Source organism: Chlorocebus sabaeus, chromosome 10, assembly GCF_047675955.1.
Source record: "Chlorocebus sabaeus isolate Y175 chromosome 10, mChlSab1.0.hap1, whole genome shotgun sequence".
Classification (NCBI taxonomy): Eukaryota; Metazoa; Chordata; class Mammalia; order Primates; family Cercopithecidae; genus Chlorocebus; species Chlorocebus sabaeus.
Window position 1 is genome coordinate 66,328,841 of NC_132913.1, and position 26,578 is coordinate 66,355,418.

Genomic DNA, 26,578 nt, shown 5'->3' on the forward strand with positions numbered 1-26,578 from the left:
ACATTCTTAAATAACATATATATCCTCCCCTTTGTTTATTATTCAGAACTTAGGCCATCATCTACAACCATAAATGAAAATTAGTCACATGTGAAATATTTATAAATAAAGCAATACCAAAAACAATTTTTAAGTTAGTTCATTTTCCAAATATGCTAACGGAAATCTTTAATGACCCATTAACCAATATTAAGCAAAACTAACTAAGGCATATTAACAAAATCCTTTCAGCTATTTTTAGAATCTGAATTGCATTTGGCCTCCCATGTTGTTATCATTATTAAGAAACATAACCATAAAAAATCCACTGAGCAATATTTGAGCAACGGATGAACAATGAACAACAAATTAATTACATATAATATTATTAGTGAAATGTGCATTAATGCTTCCAGAATTTGTAAACAGACAATTCACCATTTAATTACTGTCTTTTACTGCTAGTCTTTCAAACTGGATTAGTATGTTTTCATTTCATTGTTGCAAAATGCTTACATAATTCGTTCATTTTAAAGAAATTGCTTTTCTAAGTAAAATAATTGGAATAGTTACTACATACATATACAAATAAATTTACAGGCATACCTATTTTTGGAAATATGACATTAAGAAAAATATTCCTACTCATCCTATGACAGTGTCTAATAATACTGCTTTATTAGTTGCCTTCAAACATTTGCTATTAGAAATAATTTGGCCTGGTTTTCTTTCTTTTCTCATCCTTGAAATAAATCTCCTCTCACAATTTTCCTTTTCAGGCTCTGTATGCATTAATTTGGTAAGCAGGCTTTTCCTGGGCTAAAAAAATGAACTATTTTCATCCCCAGAAGATGTAGTCTTCTTTATTCTCTAAATCTGCTCTACCTAATATGGAGGGCCACTAGCTACCTGAAACGTGACTTGTTCAAATTCTGATGTGCTATAAGTACAAAGTGTATACTGGACTTTGAAGTTTTAATGCAAAAAAGATTAAACTATCTCAATTTTTATAAAGATTAGATGCTAAAAGATAATATTTTTATATATATTGCGGTAAATTAAACATATCAAATTATTTTCACTTGGCTCTTTTTTTACTTTTCTTCTTGAGTAGTTTTGGTAGCTTATGATTTTTAAAGTTTGGTTTCTTTCATCTAAGTGTTGAATATGTACATAGAGTTGTTCACAGTATTCCTTTATTATACTTTTAATATCTGTGGGGTTTATAGTGATACCCATTTTTTATGCCTAATATTAGTAATTTTTGCCCTCTTTCTTTCTTTTCTCAGTCTGGCCAAGAAAGCCTTTCAAAAAACCAGCTTTTGGTCTTACTGATTTTCCCTATTGTTTTACTATTTTCAATTTCATTGATTTCTGCTTTTATCTTCATTTTTTCCATCATTCTGCTTGATTTGGTTTTAATTTACTCTTATTTTGCTAGTTTCTTAAGGGAAAAGCTTAGATCATCAATTTGAGGCATTTGTTATTTTGCAATGTAAACATTTAATGCTCCAGAATTCATATATGGACTACCAAAAAATTTAAATTACATATGCAGCTTGCATTTGTGGTTTGCCTTATGGATTTCTATTTATTGCTGCTCCAAGAAGTGTGACACACTAGCAAAGTGTTTTCTTTTCAACATGTTAATAAAAGTTTAATAGCCTATGGGATCACTGAACCTAAGAATCTCAGGCACTCAAAGCAGTCAGCAATAGCCTTGGGTGGTTTGTGTTTCTCCAGTTTCAACTATGGAAATACTTGGGATGGGTTTTGAGTTGGCTGTTAAAGTGAAAAACATGTCTTATGAAATTGAATTTGAGAACTTATGGTTCTTCAGAGTTTTTTGTCTACTGACAGAGTAATTAAGCTTACTTAAAAAAAAAATCAGAAAACCATCTATATAATATGAGTGATGGAGCTGAAAGGTGAGACTGCTCTTTTGCCTTCTGTCTTTCCACTTTACTGGCTTGACTCAGTGCCTGAAATTTGTACCAGGGAAGCTCCCCTTACTGGTTCTCTGGCATTAAAGCCGGGGCTTTAGCTTCCTCACTCTGCTGTGCACATCCTCTCATGGCACCTGTAGGACTAAGCAGCAGAAAGGGTGGGGAGAGAAAAAGCAATGTGAATTCATTCCAAGCTCTGGGAACATCGATCTTCTGGCCAGAGAGTTTTCCCCTCTCTTGGAGGGTAGGCATCTGCCTGGTTGCTCCACTTTCACTATCACCACTGCCATTGTGGCCTGGACTGAGGCAGAGACAATAGAAACACAAAAAGCAAAAAACAAAAGCAAGGGATTTTTCCCTCTCCCTCTCTGACCTTTGGATCCTCTTTCCTCTGCTCAGAACTGAAAGAGAGGGCTTTTCTGGAACTTTTTCTGTCCACATCTGGTACATATATCAGGGTGTCAATTTGTCTTTGAATTCAACCTGGGAAATACCAGAGCAAGGACATATGAAAACATGCTGGTTTGGTGGTATTTGGAATTCTAATCCTTTCCCCCAATCTATCTGCCGGCATTAACTCTTCATCATCCTCGTCATACATGCGTTCCACCTGGGTTTATAGTTGCAGTTAGTGGAGACAGGGTGGAGGATGTTCATTTCATCTTTTGTGGTACTAGAACCAGTAAAAAAGATGAAAATTGTAATTTCACTCAAGGACCTCAGTTTCAAATATATGGTAGCAAGGAGATGGAGTACACAGAAAATTTGGAGAACAAGGCTAATCATACAGTCAGAAGTTTGCTTTATTCTCCCGAAGAATATTAGCTAGAGGAACTTGTCATGAGAATGATATAGTCATGCCACTTGAAATCTCTAGTGTTTTACACATTTATACATTATTATATTTGTTATATATGTATATAATACATTTATACAGTATTATACATTATTACTATATCGCAGACAAAGTCTATAGTTTAGAAAAGAAGCATTCTGGCTAAGGCTAATCAGGCAGGAGTCATAGTGGACTTAAAACACACAGACAAACCAAAACAAAATAAAAGAAAATCATCTCGGGGGGCGGAGCAAGATGGCTGAATAGGAACAGCTCCAGTCTCCAACTCCCAGCGCGAGCAACACAGAAGACCGGTGATTTCTGCATTTTCAACTGAGGTACTGGGTTCATCTCACTGGGGAGTGCCAGACGATCTGCAGCCCGACCAGCGAGAGCTGAAGCAGGGCGAGGCATTGCCTCACCTGGGGAGCGCAAGGGGGAAGGGAATCCCTTTTCCTAGCCAGGGGAACTGAGACACACAACACCTGGAAAATCGGGTAACTCCCACCCCAATACTGGCTTTAAGCAAACAGGCACACCAGGAGATCATATCCCACACCTGGCCGGAAGGGTCCCACACCCACGGAGCCTCCCTCATTGCTAGCACAGCAGTCTGTGATCTACCAGCAAGGCAGCAGCGAGGCTGGGGGAGGGGCGCCTGCCATTGCTGAGGCTTAAGTAGGTAAACAAAGCTGCTGGGAAGCTCGAACTGGGTGGAGCTCACAGCAGCTCAAGGAAACCTGCCTGTCTCTGTAGACTCCACCTCTGGGGACAGGGCACAGTAAACAATAACAAACGCAGCAGAAAGCTCTGCAGATGCAAACGACTCTGTCTGACAGCTTTGAAGAGAGCAGTGGATCTCCCAACACGGAGGTTGAGATCTGAGAAGGGACAGACTCCCTGCTCAAGTGGGTCCCTGACCCCTGAGTAGCCTAACAGGGAGACATCCCCCACTAGGGGCAGTCTGACACCCCACACCTCACAGGGTGGAGTACACCCCTGAGAGGAAGCTTCCAAAGCAAGAATCAGACAGGTACACTCGCTGTTCAGAAATATTCTATCTTCTGCAGCCTCTGCTGCTGATACCCAGGCAAACAGGGTCTGGAGTAGACCTCAAGCAATCTCCAACAGACCTACAGCTGAGGGTCCTGACTGTTAGAAGGAAAACTATCAAACAGGAAGGACACCTACACCAAAACCCCATCAGTACATCACCATCATCAAAGACCAGAGGCAGATAAAACCACAAAGATGGGGAAAAAGCAGGGCAGAAAAGCTGGAAATTCAAAAAATAAGAGCTCATCTCCCCCGGCAAAGGAGCGCAGCTCATCGCCAGCAACGGATCAAAGCTGGACGGAGAATGACTTCGACGAGATGAGAGAAGAAGGCTTCAGTCCATCAAATTTCTCAGAGCTAAAGGAGGAATTACGTACCCAGCGCAAAGAAACTAAAAATCTTGAAAAAAAAAGTGGAAGAATTGATGGCTAGAGTAATTAATGCAGAGAAGGTCATAAACGAAATGAAACAGATGAAAACCATGACACGAGAAATACGTGACAAATGCACAAGATTCAGTAACCAACTCGATCAACTGGAAGAAAGAATGTCAGCGATTGAGGATCAAATGAATGAAATGAAGCGAGAAGAGAAACCAAAAGAAAAAAGAAGAAAAAGAAATGAACAAAGCCTGCAAGAAGTATGGGATTATGTAAAAAGACCAAATCTACGTCTGATTGGGGTGCCTGAAAGTGAGGGGGAAAATGGAACCAAGTTGGAAAACACTCTTCAAGATATCATCCAGGAGAACTTCCCCAACCTAGTAGGGCAGGCCAACATTCAAATCCAGGAAATACAGAGAATGCCACAAAGATACTCCTCGAGAAGAGCAACTCCAAGACACATAATTGCCAGATTCACCAAAGTTGAAATGAAGGAAAAAATCTTAAGGGCAGCCAGAGAGAAAGGTCGGGTTACCCACAAAGGGAAGCCCATCAGACTAACAGCAGATCTCTCGGCAGAAACTCTTCAAGCCAGAAGAGAGTGGGGGCCAATATTCAACATTCTTAAAGAAAAGAATTTTAAACCCAGAATTTTATACCCAGCCAAACTAAGTTTCATAAGTGAAGGAGAAATAAAATCCTTTACAGATAAGCAAATGCTTAGAGATTTTGTCACCACTAGGCCTGCCTTACAAGAGACCCTGAAGGAAGCACTAAACATGGAAAGGAACAACCAGTACCAGCCATTGCAAAAACATGCCAAAATGTAAAGACCATCAAGGCTAGGAAGAAACTGCATCAACTAACGAGCAAAATAACCAGTTAATATCATCATGGCAGGATCAAGTTCACACATAACAATCTTAACCTTAAATGTAAATGGACTAAATGCTCCAATTAAAAGACACAGACTGGCAAACTGGATAAAGAGTCAAGACCCATCAGTCTGCTGTATTCAGGAGACCCATCTCACATGCAGAGACATACATAGGCTCAAAATAAAGGGATGGAGGAAGATTTACCAAGCAAATGGAGAACAAAAAAAAGCGGGGGTTGCAATACTAGTCTCTGATAAAACAGACTTTAAACCATCAAAGATCAAAAGAGACAAAGAAGGCCATTACATAATGGTAAAGGGATCAATTCAACAGGAAGAGCTAACTATCCTAAATATATATGCACCCAATACAGGAGCACCCAGATTCATAAAGCAAGTCCTTAGAGACTTACAGAGAGACTTAGACTCCCATGCAATAATAATGGGAGACTTCAACACTCCACTGTCAACATTAGACAGATCAACGAGACAGAAAGTTAACAAGGATATCCAGGAATTGAACTCATCTCTGCAGCAAGCAGACCTAATAGACATCTATAGAACTCTCCACCCCAAATCAACAGAATATACATTCTTCTCAGCACCACATCGTACTTACTCCAAAATTGACCACGTAATTGGAAGTAAAGCACTCCTCAGCAAATGTAAAAGAACAGAAATTATAACAAACTGTCTCTCAGACCACAGTGCAATCAAACTAGAACTCAGGACTAAGAAACTCAATCAAAACCGCTCAACTACATGGAAACTGAACAACCTGCTCCTGAATGACTACTGGGTACATAACGAAATGAAGGCAGAAATAAAGATGTTCTTTGAAACCAATGAGAACAAAGATACAACATACCAGAATCTCTGGGACACATTTAAAGCAGTGTGTAGAGGGAAATTTATAGCACTAAATGCCCACAAGAGAAAGCAGGAAAGATCTAAAATTGACACTCTAACATCGCAATTAAAAGAACTAGAGAAGCAAGAGCAAACACATTCGAAAGCTAGCAGAAGGCAAGAAATAACTAAGATCAGAGCAGAACTGAAGGAGATAGAGACACAAAAAACCCTCCAAAAAATCAATGAATCCAGGAGTTGGTTTTTTGAAAAGATCAACAAAATTGACAGACCACTAGCAAGACTAATAAAGAAGAGAGAAGAATCAAATCAACGCAATTAAAAATGATAAAGGGGATATCACCACCAACCCCACAGAAATACAAACTACCATCAGAGAATACTATAAACACCTCTACGCAAATAAACTGGAAAATCTAGAAGAAATGGATAATTTCCTGGACACTTACACTCTTCCAAGACTAAACCAGGAAGAAGTTGAATCCCTGAATAGACCAATAGCGGGCTCTGAAATTGAGGCAATAATTAATAGCCTACCAACCAAAAAAAGTCCAAGACCAGATGGATTCACAGCTGAATTCTACCAGAGGTACAAGGAGGAGTTGGTACCATTCCTTCTGAAACTATTCCAATCAATAGAAAAAGAGGGAATCCTCCCTAACTCATTTTATGAGGCCAACATCATCCTGATACCAAAGCCTGGCATAGACACAACAAAAAAAGAGAATTTTAGACCAATATCCCTGATGAACATCGATGCAAAAATCCTCAATAAAATACTGGCAAACCGGATTCAACAGCACATCAAAAAGCTTATCCACCATGATCAAGTGGGCTTCATCCCTGGGATGCAAGGCTGGTTCAACATTCGCAAATCAATAAACATAATCCAGCATATAAACAGAAACAAAAACAAGAACCACATCATTATCTCAATAGATGCAGAAAAGGCTTTTAACAAAATTCAACAGCCCTTCATGCTAAAAACGCTCAATAAATTCGGTATTGATGGAACGTACCTCAAAATAATAAGAGCTATTTATGACAAACCCACAGCCAATATCATACTGAATGGGCAAAAACTGGAAAAATTCCCTTTGAAAACTGGCACAAGACAGGGATGCCCTCTCTCACCACTCCTATTCAACATAGTGTTGGAAGTTCTGGCTAGGGCAATCAGGCAAGAGAAAGAAATCAAGGGGATTCAGTTTGGAAAAGAAGAAGTCAAATTGTCCCTGTTTGCAGATGACATGATTGTATATTTAGAAAACCCCATTGTCTCAGCCCAAAATCTCAAGCTGATAAGCAACTTCAGCAAAGTCTCAGGATACAAAATTAATGTGCAAAAATCACAAGCATTCTTATACACCAGTAACAGACAAACAGAGAGCCAAATCAGGAATGAACTTCCATTCACAATTGCTTCAAAGAGAATAAAATACCTAGGAATCCAACTTACAAGGGATGTAAAGGACCTCTTCAAGGAGAACTACAAACCACTGCTCAGTGAAATCAAAGAGGACACAAACAAATGGAAGAACATACCATGCTCATGGATAGGAAGAATCAATATCGTGAAAATGGCCATACTGCCCAAGGTAATTTATAGATTCAATGCCATCCCCATCAAGCTACCAATGAGCTTCTTCACAGAATTGGAAAAAACTGCTTTAAAGTTCATATGGAACCAAAAAAGAGCCCGCATCTCCAAGACAATCCTAAGTCAAAAGAACAAAGCTGGAGGCATCACGCTACCTGACTTCAAACTATACTACAAGGCTACTGTAACCAAAACAGCATGGTACTGGTACCAAAACAGAGATATAGACCAATGGAACAGAACAGAGTCCTCAGAAATAATACCACACATCTACAGCCATCTGATCTTTGACTAACCTGAGAGAAACAAGAAATGGGGAAAGGATTCCCTATTTAATAAATGGTGCTGGGAAAATTGGCTAGCCATAAGTAGAAAGCTGAAACTGGATCCTTTCCTTACTCCTTATACGAAAATTAATTCAAGATGGATTAGAGACTTAAATGTTAGACCTAATACTATAAAAATCCTAGAGGAAAACCTAGGTAGTAGCATTCAGGACATAGGCATGGGCAAAGACTTCATGTCTAAAACACCAAAAGCAACAGCAGCAAAAGCCAAAATTGACAAATGGGATCTCATTAAACTAAAGAGCTTCTGCACAGCAAAAGAAACTACCATCAGAGTGAACAGGCAACCTACAGAATGGGAGAACATTTTTGCAATCTACTCATCTGACAAAGGGCTAATATCCAGAACCTACAAAGAACTCAAACAAATTTACAAGAAAAAAACAAACAACCCCATCAAAAAGTGGGCAAAGGATATGAACAGACATTTCTCAAAAGAAGACATTCATACAGCCAACAGACACATGAAAAAATGCTCATCATCACTGGCCATCAGAGAAATGCAAATCAAAACCACAATGAGATACCATCTCACACCAGTTAGAATGGCGATCATTCAAAAGTCAGGAAACAACAGGTGCTGGAGAGGATGTGGAGAAATAGGAACTCTTTTACACTGTTGGTGGGATTGTAAACTAGTTCAGCCATTATGGAAAACAGTATGGCAATTCCTCAAGGATCTAGAACTAGATGTACCATATGACCCAGTCATCCCATTACTGGGTATATACCCAAAGGATTATAAATGATGCTGCTATAAAGACACATGCACAGGTATGTTTATTGCAGCACTATTCACAATAGCAAAGACTTGGAATCAACCCAAATGTCCATCAGTGACAGATTGGATTAAGAAAATGTGGCACATATACACCATGGAATACTATGCAGCCATAAAAAAGGATGAGTTTGTGTCCTTTGTAGGGACATGGATGCAGCTGGAAACCATCATTCTTAGCAAACTATCACAAGAACAGAAAACCAAGCACCGCATGTTCTCACTCATAGGTGGGAACTGAACAATGAGATCACTTGGACTCGGGAAGGGGAACATCACACACCGGGGCCTATCATGGGGAGGGGGGAGGGGGGAGGGATTGCATTGGGAGTTATACCTGATGTAAATGACGAGTTGATGGGTGCAGCACACCAACATGGCACAAGTATACATATGTAACAAACCTGCACGTTATGCACATGTACCCTACAACTTAAAGTATAATAATAATAAATAAATTAAAAAAAAAAAAAAGAAAATCCTCTCATTCTAGGCTAAGTACAATACATATGGACAGTTGGTTCTTCATATCCACATCCACAGATTCAATAAACCATGTATAAAAATATTCAGAAAAAAATAACATAACAAAAATTAATACAAATATTAAACCAATGTGGTATAATATTTGCATAATGTTTACATTATTTTATATATTATAAGTCATCTAGAGATGATTTAAAGTATAAAGGGGGATGTGCATAGCTTATACACAAATACTACGCCATTTTAAATAAGGGACTTGAGCATCAGTGAATTTTGATATCTGCAGAGATCCTGGAACTAATCCCACATAGGTACTGAGAGACAATTTCATGTATTTTCTGGAGTGGAAAGAACTGTTACCTTCTTGACAGAATACAAAAGTATATTTTTATCCTAACATTTAATCTTACTCAGACGTATTGAAGATTGGGAGTAGGGGATGGATGGATTCTGTGTCCACTTTATCTCTGTCATTTTCATGTACATTGAACAGTCAGAGTTTTGTCCTGTCTGTCTAAATCTCAGACCTAGAGCTTTTTTGTCATACTAATAAGGACTATGGGTTCTATTTTCCATGAAAAAATTTTGTTTGTAGGCTTATATTTTAAAGGACTACCTTCTAAATAGAAAACTAATATCTGGAGACTACAGGCCTATGATTTCAAAAATGCTAGCTATGATCCTGGCCTTTCAAATAGAAATGTTTTTAGTGACAAATAACATAAAGCCCAATGAACACTGGCTTAAACTTCTGTATTTATCTATGTCAGAAGTAAGAAGCCTAGGGCTCAGCATAATATTTCACAGTATGAAAAAAGCATAAATTACCAATTTAAAATTTTATTTCCCCTGCTATTTTATATTGTTTTGTTTCTAGTTAGGTTATTCTAGTAAAAACACTTATGTTCATTGCAGCACTATTCACAATAGCAAAGACATGGAATCAACCTAAATGCCCATCAATGGTACACTGAATAAAGAAAATGTGGTAAACACCATGGAATACTATGCAACAATAAAAAAGAATGAGATAATGTCCTTTGCAGAGACATAGATGGAGCTGGAGGCCATTATCCTTAGCAAACTAAAGCAGTAACAGAAAACCAAATTTTGCATGTTCTCACTTGTAAATGGGAGCTATATGATGAAGACAGATGGACATGGACACATAGAGGGGAACAACAGACACTGGGTTCTAATGGAGGGTGGATGGTGGGAGGAATGAGAGGATCAGGAAAATAACTAGTTGGGTGCTAGGCTTAATATCTGGGTGATGAAATAATCTGTACAACAAACCCCCATGACACAATCTTACCTAAATAGCAAACCTGCACATGTACCTCTGAACTTAAAAGTTTAAAAAAATGTGAAAACATGGTCAATATCAGATCAAAAGCATCTTTATATCAATATCTCTACTAGTGCTTTCATTTCCAAGGATAGTTTCCTGGAGGTGAAGTTAGTAGATCACAGAATGCATGCATTTTACATTTTCATGCTTTCCAGTTTCCAAAAGCTTGTGTCAATCCAAAGTCTTAACCAGTCTTTACTCGCATTCTCACCATCATTGGATGTTATTGCTATTTTGAATTCATAATGGTATATTAGCAAATAATGGTGTATCTTTTTAATTATTGTTTCATTTCTCAGGTAATTCTGATGTTGATCTTTTTAAATGTTTACTGGAAATGTATTTCTCTTTTGTAAATTGTCCATTTTTATTGATTTCATATATATTTCTTATCAATATGAAGGATTATAACCATTTGACTTTCATGTAAATTGCAAATATTTTTCTCCCTATCTATTGTTTGTCCATTAAATTAGTCTATGGGTTCTGGAAAACTCATATTCATTTCCAGGGCAGTTCAAATATCACTTTTTCTGTCAAGGTTTTCCTGGAAGAACTAAATACCCTATTTTCCACAATATACCCATAATAGTTTGTGTATGTATCTGTGTGCTGAATTATAATTACAACATTTTTCTATCAAGAAACTTTATCAGAATGCAAGTCAAACAGTCTAACATTATGGTAGACATATCTTTGAATCTGTTCTCATTCATTCTTCATAAAGTAAATCTCTCATAAATTCAGAATTTTCTTTTTACTTATCGTTACGATTATCACCCCATCTTTCTCTTTAGAGAAACTCAGTTCCACTTATCCACTGTCTTCCCATAAAAACTCTTGTTTTCCTCTGCCTGTGCCTTTTCATTTATGAGCACTGCCTTCAAAATCCCTATAGGGTGCTCCTTCTGCATTTGCACTCTGTTCCAGTTGTGACTGTGTAACATGCCACCCCAAATTCTAGTAGCCTGAAACAGCAACCATTTACTTTGTTCATGATTCTCAATTTGGGCAGGACTCAGTGGAGAAGGCTTGTCTCTGCCCCATGCAAGTCAGCTGGGAAGCTCAACTGGGGTTGGAGAATCCACTTCCAAGGTGGCTCACTCACATGACTGGAAGTTGATTGACTGTTGGATTTCAGCCAAAGCTGTTACCTGGGAGCCTCAGTTCTCCTCTACATGGGCTTCTCTACAGTGCTGTTTGACTTCCTCACAAGGTGGGTGGGTTTTCAGAGTTATAATTCCAAGTTTCCGGAAGTAAAAGCAGCCAATTTCTTGAGGCCTGGGCCCAGAATATGGCACAACATCATCATATTACTCTAAACAGTCACAGAGTCTCCTATTTTAAGGGAAGGGACACAGATCCCACTTCTCAGGAGGAGACATTTCAAAGAATTAATAGCCATCTTTCATCTACCATAATATTCCTGAGCACTAGGTCTTTTCAAAGTTGCCAAAAGAGTTGACAGTATTTGCTATAACCAAGCCAGGTTCTGTTCCTTGCAGAAATATGGAGGACACCTCTCTTTTTTGCCTATTCTGTGTCATTTGGTGTCCCAGCAACAAAGAAGTATGGAGTGTGTCTCATCTTTTTCACAGGGCTGTCAGCCTCTGCTAAGAAGTCCAACCTTGATGCCTGGGCCAGGACAGGGCCGAGGTCAGGAGTGTCTTTAGTAAATTTTCTTACTCTTCGGTCTCTGCCTACAAAATTCTCTCCTAGAATTCTTGCCCTTTTGGTAAATCAACTCCATCAACACTTCATTGGTTATGGTCATACTCTAAACGCCCACTCAACCTGAACTGGTAACAAATTATTCGTGATATCCAGAATATTATGTACCCTAACTCCATGTTGAAGAAGTCTATTTTAATGGACACCCTAGACTTTCTTAAATCAACATGTCTCACATCTACTTGTGAAAACCATATTTTACAGAATCGGCCAAGGCACTTTTCAAATATAAAGAATGCTATTTAAACTTTAGCCTCTTGGACCACTGTACTGCTCCCTTCTAGCCACTGGAAATGAACCAGGGAAAGAAAACACTCTATAAACAAGCAAGGTGCCAAGCAAGGCAGGGAAAGTCACCAGGAAGTTGTGCTGCCTCATAGTTATGAGAACACTATTTTTATTTTTTAGTGGAAAAAGTTCTCCATTTTCAAAACCCTAAAAGAGAAATTAAAACACTGACTAATTACCACCCGGCCACAATTCCAGCATTGTTCCCACGTTGTTCCAGTCACCTTCTTCAAAATGATCCATGAAAAATAAGGCAGGAACTTTACATACATAGAAGCCGAGAACACCATCTATTTCAAACACAGATCAATACGTGTTGGAATTTGGAAGATGCCAATTGATCTCATTCCTTTCCCTTCAAGATTCTGAATCAACTGAGAAATAGAAGTCCGGGTGAGGGAGGGATATGAATATATGCTGTTATTACTGGTAAAGCTAGACTGGAGGATGGGGTTCATTTGCATTTTTGCATTTTCTCCCTATAACCTATCCCATAGAACCTCCCTGTGGAGAGGGGCGGATCTGAGGCACAGATACGTAACTGGCTGCCCTAGGTGGGATTGTGGCCTGTGTCTGCCAGGTGGGGACATCTGGCCAGCTGAGCCGAAGCAGAGAGAGAAGAGAACCTGCAGCCCATAGTTAAGTGGATCTGTGGAAAGAGCCCTTGAGGCTCCCCCAGTCTCACCAATAAGGTGACACAGGCCTCCCTACTTGTGTAGGAAAAAGAAAGTGAGGAGATATAAATGGAAACATCTTCCCCAACACTTCTCAGAGAGTAAACTCTTGAAGGTGTGGGTCGACAGGAGCACAGGGAAAGAGATAAAGTGGCTCCTATATAAAGTAAGCATTTAGAGTAAAACACTGCTGTGACACACATAATGTAAAACAGGTTAGGCCTCTTCTAACACTGTCTGAAAGTGTTTCATCACATTCACAACACACATGCTATGAAATTTCCTCTAATATGCAAATATAAATAATTCAAGTCACACAGCTTTGGAATATATTCTTAAAGAATATCATCAAGAAAATGAGAAGGAACCTACAGAATGGCAGAAGATATTTGTAAATCATGTGTGTGATAAGCCATTAATATCAAAAATATAAAAAGAACTTCTACAACTCAACAACAAAAAATCCAAACAACTTGCTTTAAAAGTGGATAAAGGATTTGAATAGATATTTCACCAAAAAAGATATACATTGGCCAATAAGCCCATGAAAAGATGCTCAACATCATCCACTTTAGGGAAATACAAATTAAAACCACAATGATATATCACTTCACATCTAACAGGATGGCTACGACTTTTTTAAAAAGAAACAAACAAGAAACAACAAGTTATGGACAGGATGTGGACCAATTGGAACACATATAATGTTGGTGGGAACAAAAGTTAATGCAGTTGCTATGGAAAATATTTTGGTGTTTCCTCAAAACGCTAAAAACAGAAATACCCAGCATGGGACCCAGCAATTTTGCTCCTACATATATATTCAAAAGAATTGAAAACAGATACTCAAACAGATACTCGTACACCAATGTTCGTTGTAGCATCATTCATAAGGGCCAAAAAGTGGAAACAACTTAAGTGTCTATTGACAGATGAATGAATAAACAAAATCTAGCATGTCATTACAAAGGATTATTATTCATTATGCAAAAAGGAATGAAGGTCTGATACATGCTGCAATATGGGTGAACCTTGAAAACATCATATGCTAAGTGAAATAAGTCAGGTACAAAAGGACAAATATTGTGTGATTCCATTTATATGAGGTACCTAGAAAAGACAAATTCATAGAGACAGAAAGTGGATTAGAGCTTACCAGTGGAAGTAATAATTAGAGTTATTTTTTTACTGGGTACTGAGTTTCTGTTTGGGGTGATGAGAAAGTTTTGGAAATAGATAGTGGTGATGGTTGCACAACACTGCGAATGTAACTAATTCCACTGAATTGTACATATAAAATGAATAAAACGGCAAATTATACGTTATGTGTATTTTACCATAATAAAAATATTTTCTAAATGCATTCTTAGTAAATATTTCACATCAACGCCAGAAAACCTCACTATCTCTTTTATATAAGTCTTTTATAAGACTTTTAGTTTTACTACTAATATATTCTATTTATAGTACACTCATTTCTAGCTCAGAAAATAGAAATAGGGCAAAAATAAGCATTCCCTGAGTTGGAGATTCAGTCAGAACAGGACACCAGTAAATTTATGAGAGTCCAATTAAAAAGTCAGGAAACAACAGGTGCTGGAGGGGATGTGGAGAAATAGGAACTCTTTTACACTGTTGGTGGGATTGTAAACTAGTTCAACCATTATGGAAAACAGTATGGCGATTCCTCAAGGATCTAGAACTAGATGTACCATATGACCCAGCCATCCCATTACTGGGTATATACCCAAAGGATTATAAATCATGCCGCTATAAAGACACATGCACACGTATGTTTATTGCAGCACTATTCACAATAGCAAAGACTTGGAATCAACCCAAATGTCCATCAGTGACAGACTGGATTAAGAAAATGTGGCATATATACACCATGGAATACTATGCAGCCATAAAAAAGGATGAGTTTGTGTCCTTTGTAGGGACATGGATGCAGCTGGAAACCATCATTCTTAGCAAACTATCACAAGAACAGAAAACCAAGCACCGCATGTTCTCACTCATAGGTGGGAACTGAACAATGAGATCACTTGGACTCGGGAAGGGGAACATCACACACAGGGGCCTATCATGGGGAGGGGGGATGGGGGAGGGATTGCATTGGGAGTTATACCTGATGTAAATGATGAATTGATGGGTCCTGACGAGTTGATGGGTGCAGCACAGCAACATGGCACAAGTATACATATGTAACAAACCTGCACGCTATGTACATGTACCCTAGAACTTAAAGTATAATAAAAAAAAAAAAAGAAATTTTCCAGTTTTACCGCTCTAAAGGGTCATTCTTCACTGAATGCTAACTGCAACTACAGTTGCCAGTGCCCAGGAGGTTTTCTTGATTCTTACAGTCATAATTCCCCCAGACAACAGCAATGTAATGGAAAGTCAGATGTTAAGAACATTCTTGGCAACTTCCCTAAGGAATTTCCAACTTTTCTTCTTCCTTTAACACTCTGCACACCTCACCTGAGGATGTAATGTCAATAGTAGCCACAGGCAGATCTTCTTTACCTGGTTTAAATCTACCTTTTCTGGAATCCTTCTTTTTCATTGTAAATGATTTGAATATGGTTTGGAAATCTAGATGCCTTTTGGGAATTAAAGTTTTTTCCACTTGATTATATTTTCATCACTGAAAACAGGAAAATATTTTTTCTCTGGACACTCCACTGAGATTAAGTACATCGCAGAAGGGAAAATAAGATCTCTAGGGTACAGATATTACCAACATTAGAGGCACTTATAAAAATTCTGGGTTTTCAGAATTTTTTTCTTTAGTCTATATTACTAGAGTTTGAGATAATTTCCAGTGGAAATCAGAAAATAGCTTTTCTATTAAATTAAACATTTAATATATCAAATTACTCTGATGTACTCATCAACATATTATGCCACTTTTTCTTTGAAAAGTAGCATGTACTTCCATATATTATTGTATTTCTTCTCCAAATTTTCTTTTTAGGTGTGTGAAGGTAACCGTTATTATTCTAATTTCTCACATAAAGACCCTGAGACCAGAGAGACTAAGTGTTGTGCCCAAATCAGAGTGGACTCAGCACCAATTACTACACCCTTCCAATGCCATTTTCACAGCATTCTTTATGATTAGAACAAATTGCAAGACCCTGTACATACAAAAAGGACTGGAATAAACATTAAATATTAAGTACTATTGGCTTATTGAACTACTAATGTCCTCATCCTTCAAAAGCTCACATTCAAACCAACTTGGATCTAACCATTTTCTGCTACAGGTTAAGTCTGTGCCTATCTTGACAGCATATTAACTAGTAAATTGGTTGAATTTATGATCTATCCATTTGTGAAATGGAATTTACATTTTCATTATTTTTAAAAGTCTTTTCTCAGCAAATCTGAAATAGACTTCAGACTCCTTGATCATTTTCTTTTTTTTAGACTCATAATATTAGACTTAGGTATATCTAGATGATAAAACTACTAGTTAAAGTTTGTTAGGGCTGAGTGGCTGGATTGAGAGTGGTGAGTAGTTGGGGGAGAATATGAGAGATAGACCTTAAGAGGTTATGGCTAGAGGTCTAGATGAAGGTAAAAGATCTTTTTGTTTGAGATCTCATTTTCTTAGATCCATGTGCAGGGAGGGAGAGTGGTACATTATGGTAAGATCCACAATAAATATGAAGCTTTAATCTGTCCTGTTCCTTCATTTTAAAGATAAAAAGTCTGAAGTCCAGAAAATGTAAATGGCTAGTCCACATGTAGCCTGAATGGCATCAAAGAACAAGATGTTTAACTCTAGAACCAGTGCTCTCTAAAGAGGATAGAAATGGAAACCCCTCTTCTTTTTTTTATTTCCAACTTTAAGTTTAGGGCTAAATGTGCAGGATGGGCAGGTTTGTTATATAGGTAAATGTGTGCTATGGTGGTTTGCTATACAGATCATCCCATCACCCAGGTATTAAGCCCAGCATCCATTAGCTATTATTCCTGATGCTCTCCCTCCTCCCACCTCCCACCCTCTGACAGGCACCAGTGTGTGTTGTTCCCCAAACTGTGTCCATGTGGTCTCATCATTCAGCTCCTCCTTATAAGTAAGAACACATGGTATTTGGTTTTCTGTTGCTGAGTTAGTTTGCTAAGGACAATGGCCTCCAGCTCCATCTATGCCCCTGCAAAGGACATGATCTCATTCCTGTTTATGGCTGCATCATATTCCATGGTATATCTGTACCACATTTTCTTTATCCAGTCTATCATTGATGGGGTTTTAAGTTGATTCCATGTCTTTGCTATCATGAATAGTATTGCAATGAGCATGCTCATGCATATAACTTTATAACAGAATGATTTACATTCCTTTGGGTATATACCCAGTAATGGGATTGATGGGTTGAATGGTATTTCTGCCTCTAGGTCTTTGAGGAAATGCCACACTGTCTTCCACAATTCCACAATGATTCAACTAATTTACACTCCTACCAGCATGGTAACAGCATTCCTTTTTCTCCACAACCTCACCAGCTTTTCCTGTTGTTTTTCCATTTGGTTTTGTTTTGTTTTGTGACAGAGTCTTGCTCTGTCGCCCAGGCTGGAGTGCAGTGGTGTGATCTCGGTTCACTGAAAGCCCCACCTGTCAGGTTCACGACATTCTCCTGCCTCAGCCTCCCGAGTAGCTGAGTCTACAGGCACCCACCACCACACCTGGCTAATTTTTTGTATTTTTAGTAGAGCTGGGGTTTCATCATGTTAACCAGGATGGTCTCAATTGCCTGACCTCATGATCTGCCCACCTCAGCCTCCCAAAGTGCTGGGATTACAGATGTGAGCAACCGCACCTGGCTTTTTTTTTAGACGGAGTCTCACCCTGTCACCCAGGCTGGAGTGCAGTGGCATGATCTCAGCTCACTGCAAGCCCTGCCTCCTGGGTTCACACCATTCTCCTGTCTCAGCCTCCTGAGTAGCTGGGACTACAGGTGCCTGCCACCACGGCCGGCTAATTTTTTGTATCTTTAGTAGAGATGGGGTTTCACCATGTTAGCCAGGATGGTCTCAATCTCTTGACTTCATGATCCACCCGCCTCGGCCTCCCAAAGTGCTGGGACTACAGGTGTGAGCCACCGTGCCTGGCCACGTCTACTGTTTTTTGACATTTTAATAATAGTCATTCTGACTGGTGTGAGATGGTATCTCATTGTGGTTTTGATTTACATTTCTCTATTGATCAGTGATTTTGAGCTTTTTTTTAAAATGTTTGTTGGCTGTATGTATGTCTTCTTTTGAGAAGTGTCTGTTCATGTCCTTTGCCTATTATTTAATGGGGTTGGTTGTGGGGTTTTTTTTGCCAAATAACCAGCTAGCACCATGATGACAAGATTAAATCTACACATAACAATACTAACCTTAAATGTAAATGGAAACGCCCACTTAAAAGACACAGAATGGCAAGTGGGATAAAGAACCAAGACCCATTGGTATGCTGTCTTCAAGAGATCATCTCACATGCAAAGACTCACATAGGCTCAAAATACAGGGATGGGGGAAAATTTACCAAGCAAATAGAAAACAGAAAAATTAAGATTTGCATTCCAAGTTTCTGACAAAAGAGACTGTAAACCAACAAAGACTTAAAAAGACAAAGAAGAGCATTGCATAAAGGTAAAAAGTTCAATTCAACAAGAAGAGCTGAATATCCTAAATATATACGTACCCAATACAGGAGAATCCAGATTCATAAAGCAAGTTCTTAGAGAACTTCAAAGAGATTTAGACCCCCACACAATAATAGTGGGAGACTTTAACACCGCACCAGACTTTAACTGTGGACATGATAGTTATATACAAAACCGTCCACCCCAAAACAACAGCTCATCGCCACATGGCAGTTACTTTAAAATTGATCACATAATCAGAAGTAAAAGATTCCTCAGCCAATGCAAAAGATCTGAAATCATAACAGTCTCTCAGACAATAGCACAATCAAATTAGAAGTTGAGATTAAGAAATTCACTCAAAATCATACAACTAAATGAAAATTGAACAATGTGCCCCAGGATAACTCTTGGTCAAATAATGAAATTAAGGCAGAAATCAAGAAGTTCTTTTTTTTTTTTTTTAAGACAGAGTCTTGCTCTGTGACCCAGGCTGGAGCACAATGGCGCGATCTCGGCTTACTGCAAACTCTGCTTCCTGGGTTCAATAAATTCTCCTGCCTCAGCCTTCCAAGTAGCTGGGATTACAGTTGCACACCACTACCCTTGGCTAATTTTTGTATTTTTAGTAGAGATGAGGTTTCACCATGTTAGCCAGGCTGGTCTCAAACTCCTGACCTCAGGTGATCCACCCACCTTGGCCTGCCAAAGTGCTGGGATGACAGGCATGAACCATTGTGCCCAGCCTAATAAGTTCTTTGAAACTAATGAGAACAAAGATACAATGTACCAGAATCTCTGGGATGCAGCCAAAGCAGTATGAAGAGAGAAATTTATAGCACTAAAATGCCCTCATCAAAAAGCTAGAAAAATCTCAAGTTAACAACCTAACATCTTAACTAAAAGAAAGACCCAAGAACAACAAATCACTTAAGCTGGCAGAAGACAAGAAGACAAGATCAGAGCTGAACTGAAAGAGATAGAGACACAAAAAAACTTTCAAAAAATCAGTGAATCCAAAAAGCTAGTTTTTTGAAAAAAATTAATACAATAGATAGCCCACTAGCAAGACTAATAAAGAAGAAAAGAGAGAAGCATCAAATAAACACAATTTGAAATGACAAGGGGCTTATTACCACTGACCCAACAGAAATACAAACAACCATCAGAGAATACTATAAACACCTCTATGCACATAAACTAGAAAATCTAGAAAAAATGAATAAATTCCTGGACCCATGCACCCTCCCAAGACTGAACCAGGAAGAAATTGAATCCTTGAATAGATCAATAATGAGTTCTGAAATTGAGGCAGTAATAAATAGCCTACCAACCAAAAAAAGCCCAGGACCAGATGGACTCACAGTTGACTTCTGTCAGAGGTATAAAGAAGAGCTGGTACCATTCCTACTGAAACTATTCCAAAAATTGAGGAGGAGGGACTCCTCTCTAACTTGTCCTTATGCCAAAACCTGGCAGAGATACAACAAAAAAGAAAACTTCAGGACTTGATGAACATCGATGCAAAAATCTTCAACAAAATACTAGCAAACCAAATCCAGCAGCACATCAAAAAGCTTATCTATCACAATCAAGTAGGCTTCATTCCCCATATGCAAATCAATAAATGTGATTCATTACATAAACAGAACTAAAGACAAAAACCACATGATAATCTCAATAGACACACAAAAGGCCTTTGATAAAATTCAACATCCCTTCATGTTAAAAACTGAATAAACTAGGTATTGAAGGAACATGCTTCAAAATAACAAGAGTCATATATGACAAACCCACAGCCAATATTATATTGAATGGGCAGAAGCCAGAAGAACTCCCCTTGCACACCAGGACAAGACAAGGATGCCTATTCAACATAGTATTGGAAGTTGTGGCCAGGGCAATCAGGCAAGAGAAACAAATGAAAAACATTCAAATAGGAAGAGAGGAAGTAAAACTATCTTTGCAGATGACATGATCCTGCATCTAAAGATATAGGAAAAATCCCATCATCTCAGCCCAAAAGCTTCTGAAGCTAACAAGCTACTTCAGCAAAGTCTCAGGATACAAAATCAATGTGCAAAAATCGCTAGCATTCCTATACACCAACAACAGGCAAGCCGAGAGCCAAATCACAAATGAACTCCCATTCACAACTGCCACAAAAAGAATAAAATACCTAGGAATACAACTAACAAGAAAAGTGAAGGACCTCTTTTAGGGGAACTGCAAACCACTGCTTGAAGAAATCAGAGATGACACAAACAAATATAAGAACATTCCATGCTCATGGATAGGAATAATCAATATCGTGAAAATGGCCATACTGCCCAAAGCAATTTATAGATTCAATACTATTCCCATTAAACTACCATTGACATTCTTCACAGTATTAGAAAAAAAACTTTTAAAATTCATATGAAACCAAAGAAGAGCCCAAATAGCCAAGGCAATCCTAAGCAAAAGAATGATGCTGGAGGCATCACTCTACCCAACTTCAAACTATACTACAGAAAAACCCTTTTCTAGCTGAGCTACGGGATGGATTTAGGTATGCACATTTGAGCACAGGGTAGAAGGCAGGAGCTGAATTGCTGCACTTAAGAAGGCATTTCCCTTCTGTAGTCCTGGATGGAATAGGGATGAAGGGAGAAGTGAGGTAGCCTGAGAGTTCCAAACTGAGCTGAGCTCATCCACCACTACCCACAATTTATCAGTGGACTGGGAAATGCTGGCTGGGCATGAATTACTAGCAGGAACTGGGGAAAATATGTGGTTTCAAGCCCAGGTTAGCTTCAGCAGAAACAGTTGGCTGGTATATACAAAGGAGCTGGGGACACAAGAGATCATGAGAAAGCAAACTTCTGGAAATGGTCAGAAACTTCAAGTAAGTATTGTGTTTCTACAGTTCATGGAATTGGGGATTCATGACAAGTTTACACAACTTTTTGGGTAGCAGGAAGACCTTGAGTTGTTAGCCAAATCACACTAGTTTGTGACATAAGTAGAGCTAAACAATAGGTGTTTTAATTCCTGGTTCATTGATCTTCCATATCATAATGGGGTTTTCCTACATAACAAAAGACTTAACAATAACTAGGGATTTCTGCCTTGCAAGACAACTTAAATCCCAGAGTAAGGAGCTGTCAAATGGGAATAAATTCTGCATTCTAAGGGCCTTCGTCTTTGTACTAATTCTTTCTTCAACTTCTTGGTTTCATTTACTCAATTACTTTTACCACTGTTCAAGCAGAAAACCACTGTCTATATATCAGATGCAGATCAAATCTGCTTCTAAATTTAGAAAGCAAGTATGAATTTTAGCCTAGATGTAACAAAGAAAACAGTAATATTAAAGTACTAAAAATGCAGAACATCCTAGTCTTTGCAGTCCTCTGAATCCTCATTAAACCTCTTTGAAACTCTTTGATCTTAGTGAAGATATTTCATTTGTCTATGAGGTTATTACTCACAGGGCTGGCTCCCTCAGAGGTTCCTCAGAATGGAACACCATTTAGGGTTTAATGCTGTATCTGTTCCTGTGTTGAAATTCTTTACATTTGTGTTTTGTAAATTAAGTCCAATGGGACAACAGAGCAAGTTCTGAGGGCTTGGCACCTCATCAGACATGTGGTCCTATCTCCTGGAGATAGAGTCGGCTGTCCTGTCTGCTCCTCAGCTCCACTCAGTGACTGTTGCCACCTCCTATAGCTGGAGCTGTGGCCAAGGTGAAACTTAAGAAGGGTGGGGACAAACCCAGTCCTTTGCACTGAGTCATGGGTGAGGCCATGTACCTGTGAGGGTCTGCACTCATCTTACACATGAAGGAGCTAGACATTAAGTAGTGAATAAAATACACCATGACGGGTCAAGAAAATGCCTTTCCCTGCTTTTTGAACAAAAAGCTCCAAATTTTTATTTGCCCTGGGTCCCACAAATTATGTAGCTGGCTCTGATCTTATCTGGCCTTTATCTGGCAACCTCAAACCAATGTTACTTTTAGATTTCTAACTAAATACTCTCAACATATATAAAATAGTATGTCTGGTTTTACTAAAAGTATTATTTGGTTTCAAGAACTCTTAATACTAAGCACGGAATCAGATATTTTCAATAGTCCAACAGGGGGAAAAGTCTTCTAAATTATTTTTGCCAGCAGGTATCATTAACAATAGAAATTGTGGATCTGTTTTTGTGACTTGATGGTGTAATGCATGAAATGAAAAAATGATGGAGTTTTTTTTTCCACTGAGGCAGCCAGGAAAAAAATTACTTTTTTCTCCACAGTGAAAATATTATCATTCCATATTTTCTATCACATTAGGGAAAATGTTTTTAAATCTTGTTACTTCTCTCTGATGCTGTTTGTGCGTAAATAACTACTGATTTTTCCATTATCTACCTGGTACCATATTAAAGTGGCACTAGGCCAGTAACAGCAGAGGAATCAAGAAGTATAAGAAATCGTTTTTCAATTTCTCTTTAATTTTGTTTTTACTTCACATCTTAGTATCTTACCTTGAGCTTGGCCAAAAGAAGTTCATGATCATGAAGAAGTTTTTTGGTTTCATCTTGACTGCTGCCAATTTCTAGAAGATTGGGCTGTGATTCAGCCAGTTGAAGTTGTACCCATTTGCCACACTAAAAATAAAAATTAAATTAAGTGCACTTTTAGTTCCTCTTGCTCCTTCCTCTTCACCCTTCTCATTTTTAATATATCTTTTAAATTTCCAGTTATACAGTGAACACTTTTTTCTATTTTCTATTTTGTCCATTCTTTCCATAGATATGGGGTTTACTTCAATTGAAACATAGCAGATCTAATATAAATCCATGCCCTGCCTTTTATTTTTTATTCTTAGGATAAATTATTCTCTCATGGCATATGGGATTTGAGTTAAAAATTCCCAGATGAGGAAAACATACAATGGATTACGTATTACTGAATATTATAAAGTTACAGAATAATTTACACAACTGTATCCTCTCTCACTCACAAAACTGAGCTCAATAAAAACAGTGAAATTCCACTTGGGCAAGTAGGATGCAAATTTTCACCATAGAGGAAAGTTCTTGTAAATGCAGTTTAGGTTGATAAGTGTCTTTACATTGGCCTTGCTGGTTTAGCTGAAAATAATAAATATCAGATGAAGGAATTGATTTTTATCTTATTTCAAAGGTAAAATATACTGTTTTCCAACCTTAGTTGTTGAATATTCATTAAAGCATGTAGGAAAATATTAACAAAATTAGATGCCTGTGACAACTGCCATTTGAGCACAGTCAACTTGTTTTCCACACAAGATTTACACCGCTCTAAGACATAATTTGTCATTGCATTTCCTGAGGAATTGCTTTTCTAAGAAGCAACAACTCATTAAGCAAAAGGAACCACTAACAGGCATGTGCATGTAGATACATGAATTACTAAAGAGAAATCAGAAAAACGTGTTTCTATTTTAGAATATATTCAGTCCCCTGAGACAGTTTGGAAAGTCACTATAAATCACACACAGGCACTCCTATTCCATTAAGATGGACTTTCTACTCTGAATTGCTTGCAGTGTGTGTTGTATGGAGATGGCAGTAAGGTAAGAGAGCTGAGGAGAGGGTAGTGGGGGGACATTCTTAGAAACACAATTCAGTTAAAATAAGAGTTTCCCATGTAATTTTCCAGTGTAATTTCCAGTGTAATTTTTTTGTGTGCAAGTTACAAAAGATTCTTCTGTAATTTATCCTCTAATATTATTCCTCATCCTGCTCCAAGAATGTTTCATATTTGAAGAAATGAAAAGTTAACTTTTTGAAAAATAGTGAGTTTGCCTCTTTTCCCTCATTGCTGAAATCTGCAGTTAACTCAAAGTATCATTAATCCCGTGCAAGTGGTCTGTTCGCACCACTTCTGCGCCAGGCTTCTTTTCCTCTCCACTCCGGGACTCTGAAAAGATGGGAGGGTGAGGAAGTCAGCAGAGGCCTGGTTCCTGTGGGAGATGAGTCTCACACTACCAGAAAATCTGCCTCGGTGGGAACACTTTCCATTCTGTCCTTCTATAGTGAATCGTTTTGCTCAATATCAAGTGCCGTTTTCCTGGTATGAATTTTCACATTACCATGAAATTCACAGCAATTAAGTTAAAGTAAACACGCTTGCTGTCCATGCTCTAACAAAAGGCCAGAAAAGTCATTCAATTAAGCCTGGTGGGGACCTGAAAGTAACTGGTTTGTGACCATCAGCTTGTTTGCCAGCTTTCCCTTCATTAAACACTGAATTATTTAGGTGGAATATCATCTAAAGCCCAAGTCTAGTGCTTGAAAGGTTTTTTTTTTTTTTTGCAGGGCATTTCCATGGAGAATAAAATCATGGATGTCTTCTTCAACCTAAAGATGTGTGGTCATCTTTGCAAATGGGCAAATGGCTTGTCGTAAAACATGCAGTAATCCTAAACCCTAAGTGGCTTCTACTTCCTGCTGTTAAGAACAAATTTGACACAAACCTTTTGTACCTTTCCCTGCAGGGTCTTCATTACTGAACAAGGATTTAGTAGTGTCTTTACCATGTCAAAACCAGTGTTGCAAAGGGCACATATCGGAGCCCTTTCCTTAGGTGTTTTCTGAGTTCCATCATGCTTAAAGCGGTGCCCTCCCATGTCTGTCAGGACCTGCCTCCTCCCACCTCCATCACATCCACTCACAAAAATCACTAGCATTTCACAGGTCCATTGGGCTCTTTAGTCAGGCAATCATGAACTTCCAATTACCAATGCCTTGCTTTTAAAGACCAAATTGATAGTATATGCTAGAAGTTTTCTTTTCTTTATCTTTCTTTTCTTTTCTTTTTTAAATCAAGCAGCTGTAGATGCTTTCTGGCTGACTGAAAGGAAAGAGAATCTCTGGTAACTGCTGAAACTTGCAGAGGTTCCTCTTAGTAGCCAATTTAAGAAAGCAGTAAGAGTGCTTGCTGCGTTGTCTTCTCTATGCTGTGTCCTGCCGATTGCATGGAATTTTCTTTAGGATTTTCAACACACAGCTAGAAGCCCACAGCCGCACAGAAAAAAAGGAAGTTGTTAGCTTACCTTTATGACAGCTATAATGATTTTGGAGTCCCCAGCCTGCACAGCAACTGAACTGACTGTCGTCGTAGAAAGCTCCACACTAGGACTTCCTTGGCTGGACATGGTACTTTAGAACCACAGTTTATACTTTGGGCAGCCTCTGGACAGTTGCTTGTCTGCTGGTCATTTCAGAAGGCAACCACCAGGCTTACTTAGATTCATTCAGGGAAAGAGCTCAGCTCACACTGATTACTCTGCCAAAAGGAAAGAACAGGAGGTTAAAAATAGACAACCCCATTGAGTTTATCGTGAGAGAGAAAGGAGCGAAGCGAACGAGAGAGAACTGCCACGCCCCTAGTATGGTAACGCTAAGTGCCTGTTATTTTTGCTCTTATCTTAAATGTGGAGGACAGCTTCAAGCTCTTTCCTTATCAGCTGATGTTTGATAACAAATGGAAAAAAAATTACATCCTGACAACCCAAATTAGTTTTGCCACCGAAACTATGCAATTGTAACCACGGACTTTGAAACCAGTAAGTCATTGACCTGGGTATCAATCTTTTCAAGATTTTTGAAGTCTCTCTCGGGCAAAGAAAACTACCAAAGTGTACTCTAAAAAAAGCTTTGGTATTTGTCTTGGGGTTAAGTCACAAATTACTTAAAAGACAGTTTTAGA

The 26,578-nt window shown here is 38.4% G+C and overlaps 1 protein-coding gene across 1 annotated transcript in view; it reads right to left on the reverse strand.

The window, feature by feature from the left end:
* CCDC141 (coiled-coil domain containing 141) overlaps positions 1–26,236 on the reverse strand; it is a 223,061-nt gene extending 196,825 nt beyond the window's left edge. The window contains exons 1-2 of the mRNA XM_007965472.3: positions 25,923–26,236; positions 23,368–23,490 (exon numbers count right to left, since the gene is read on the reverse strand). Of these exons, the coding sequence (XP_007963663.2) occupies positions 23,368–23,490; positions 25,923–26,024 (225 nt within the window). The 5' untranslated portion in view covers positions 26,025–26,236. The remainder of the gene's footprint in view (positions 1–23,367; positions 23,491–25,922) is intronic.
* Positions 26,237–26,578: the final 342 nt, after the last annotated feature.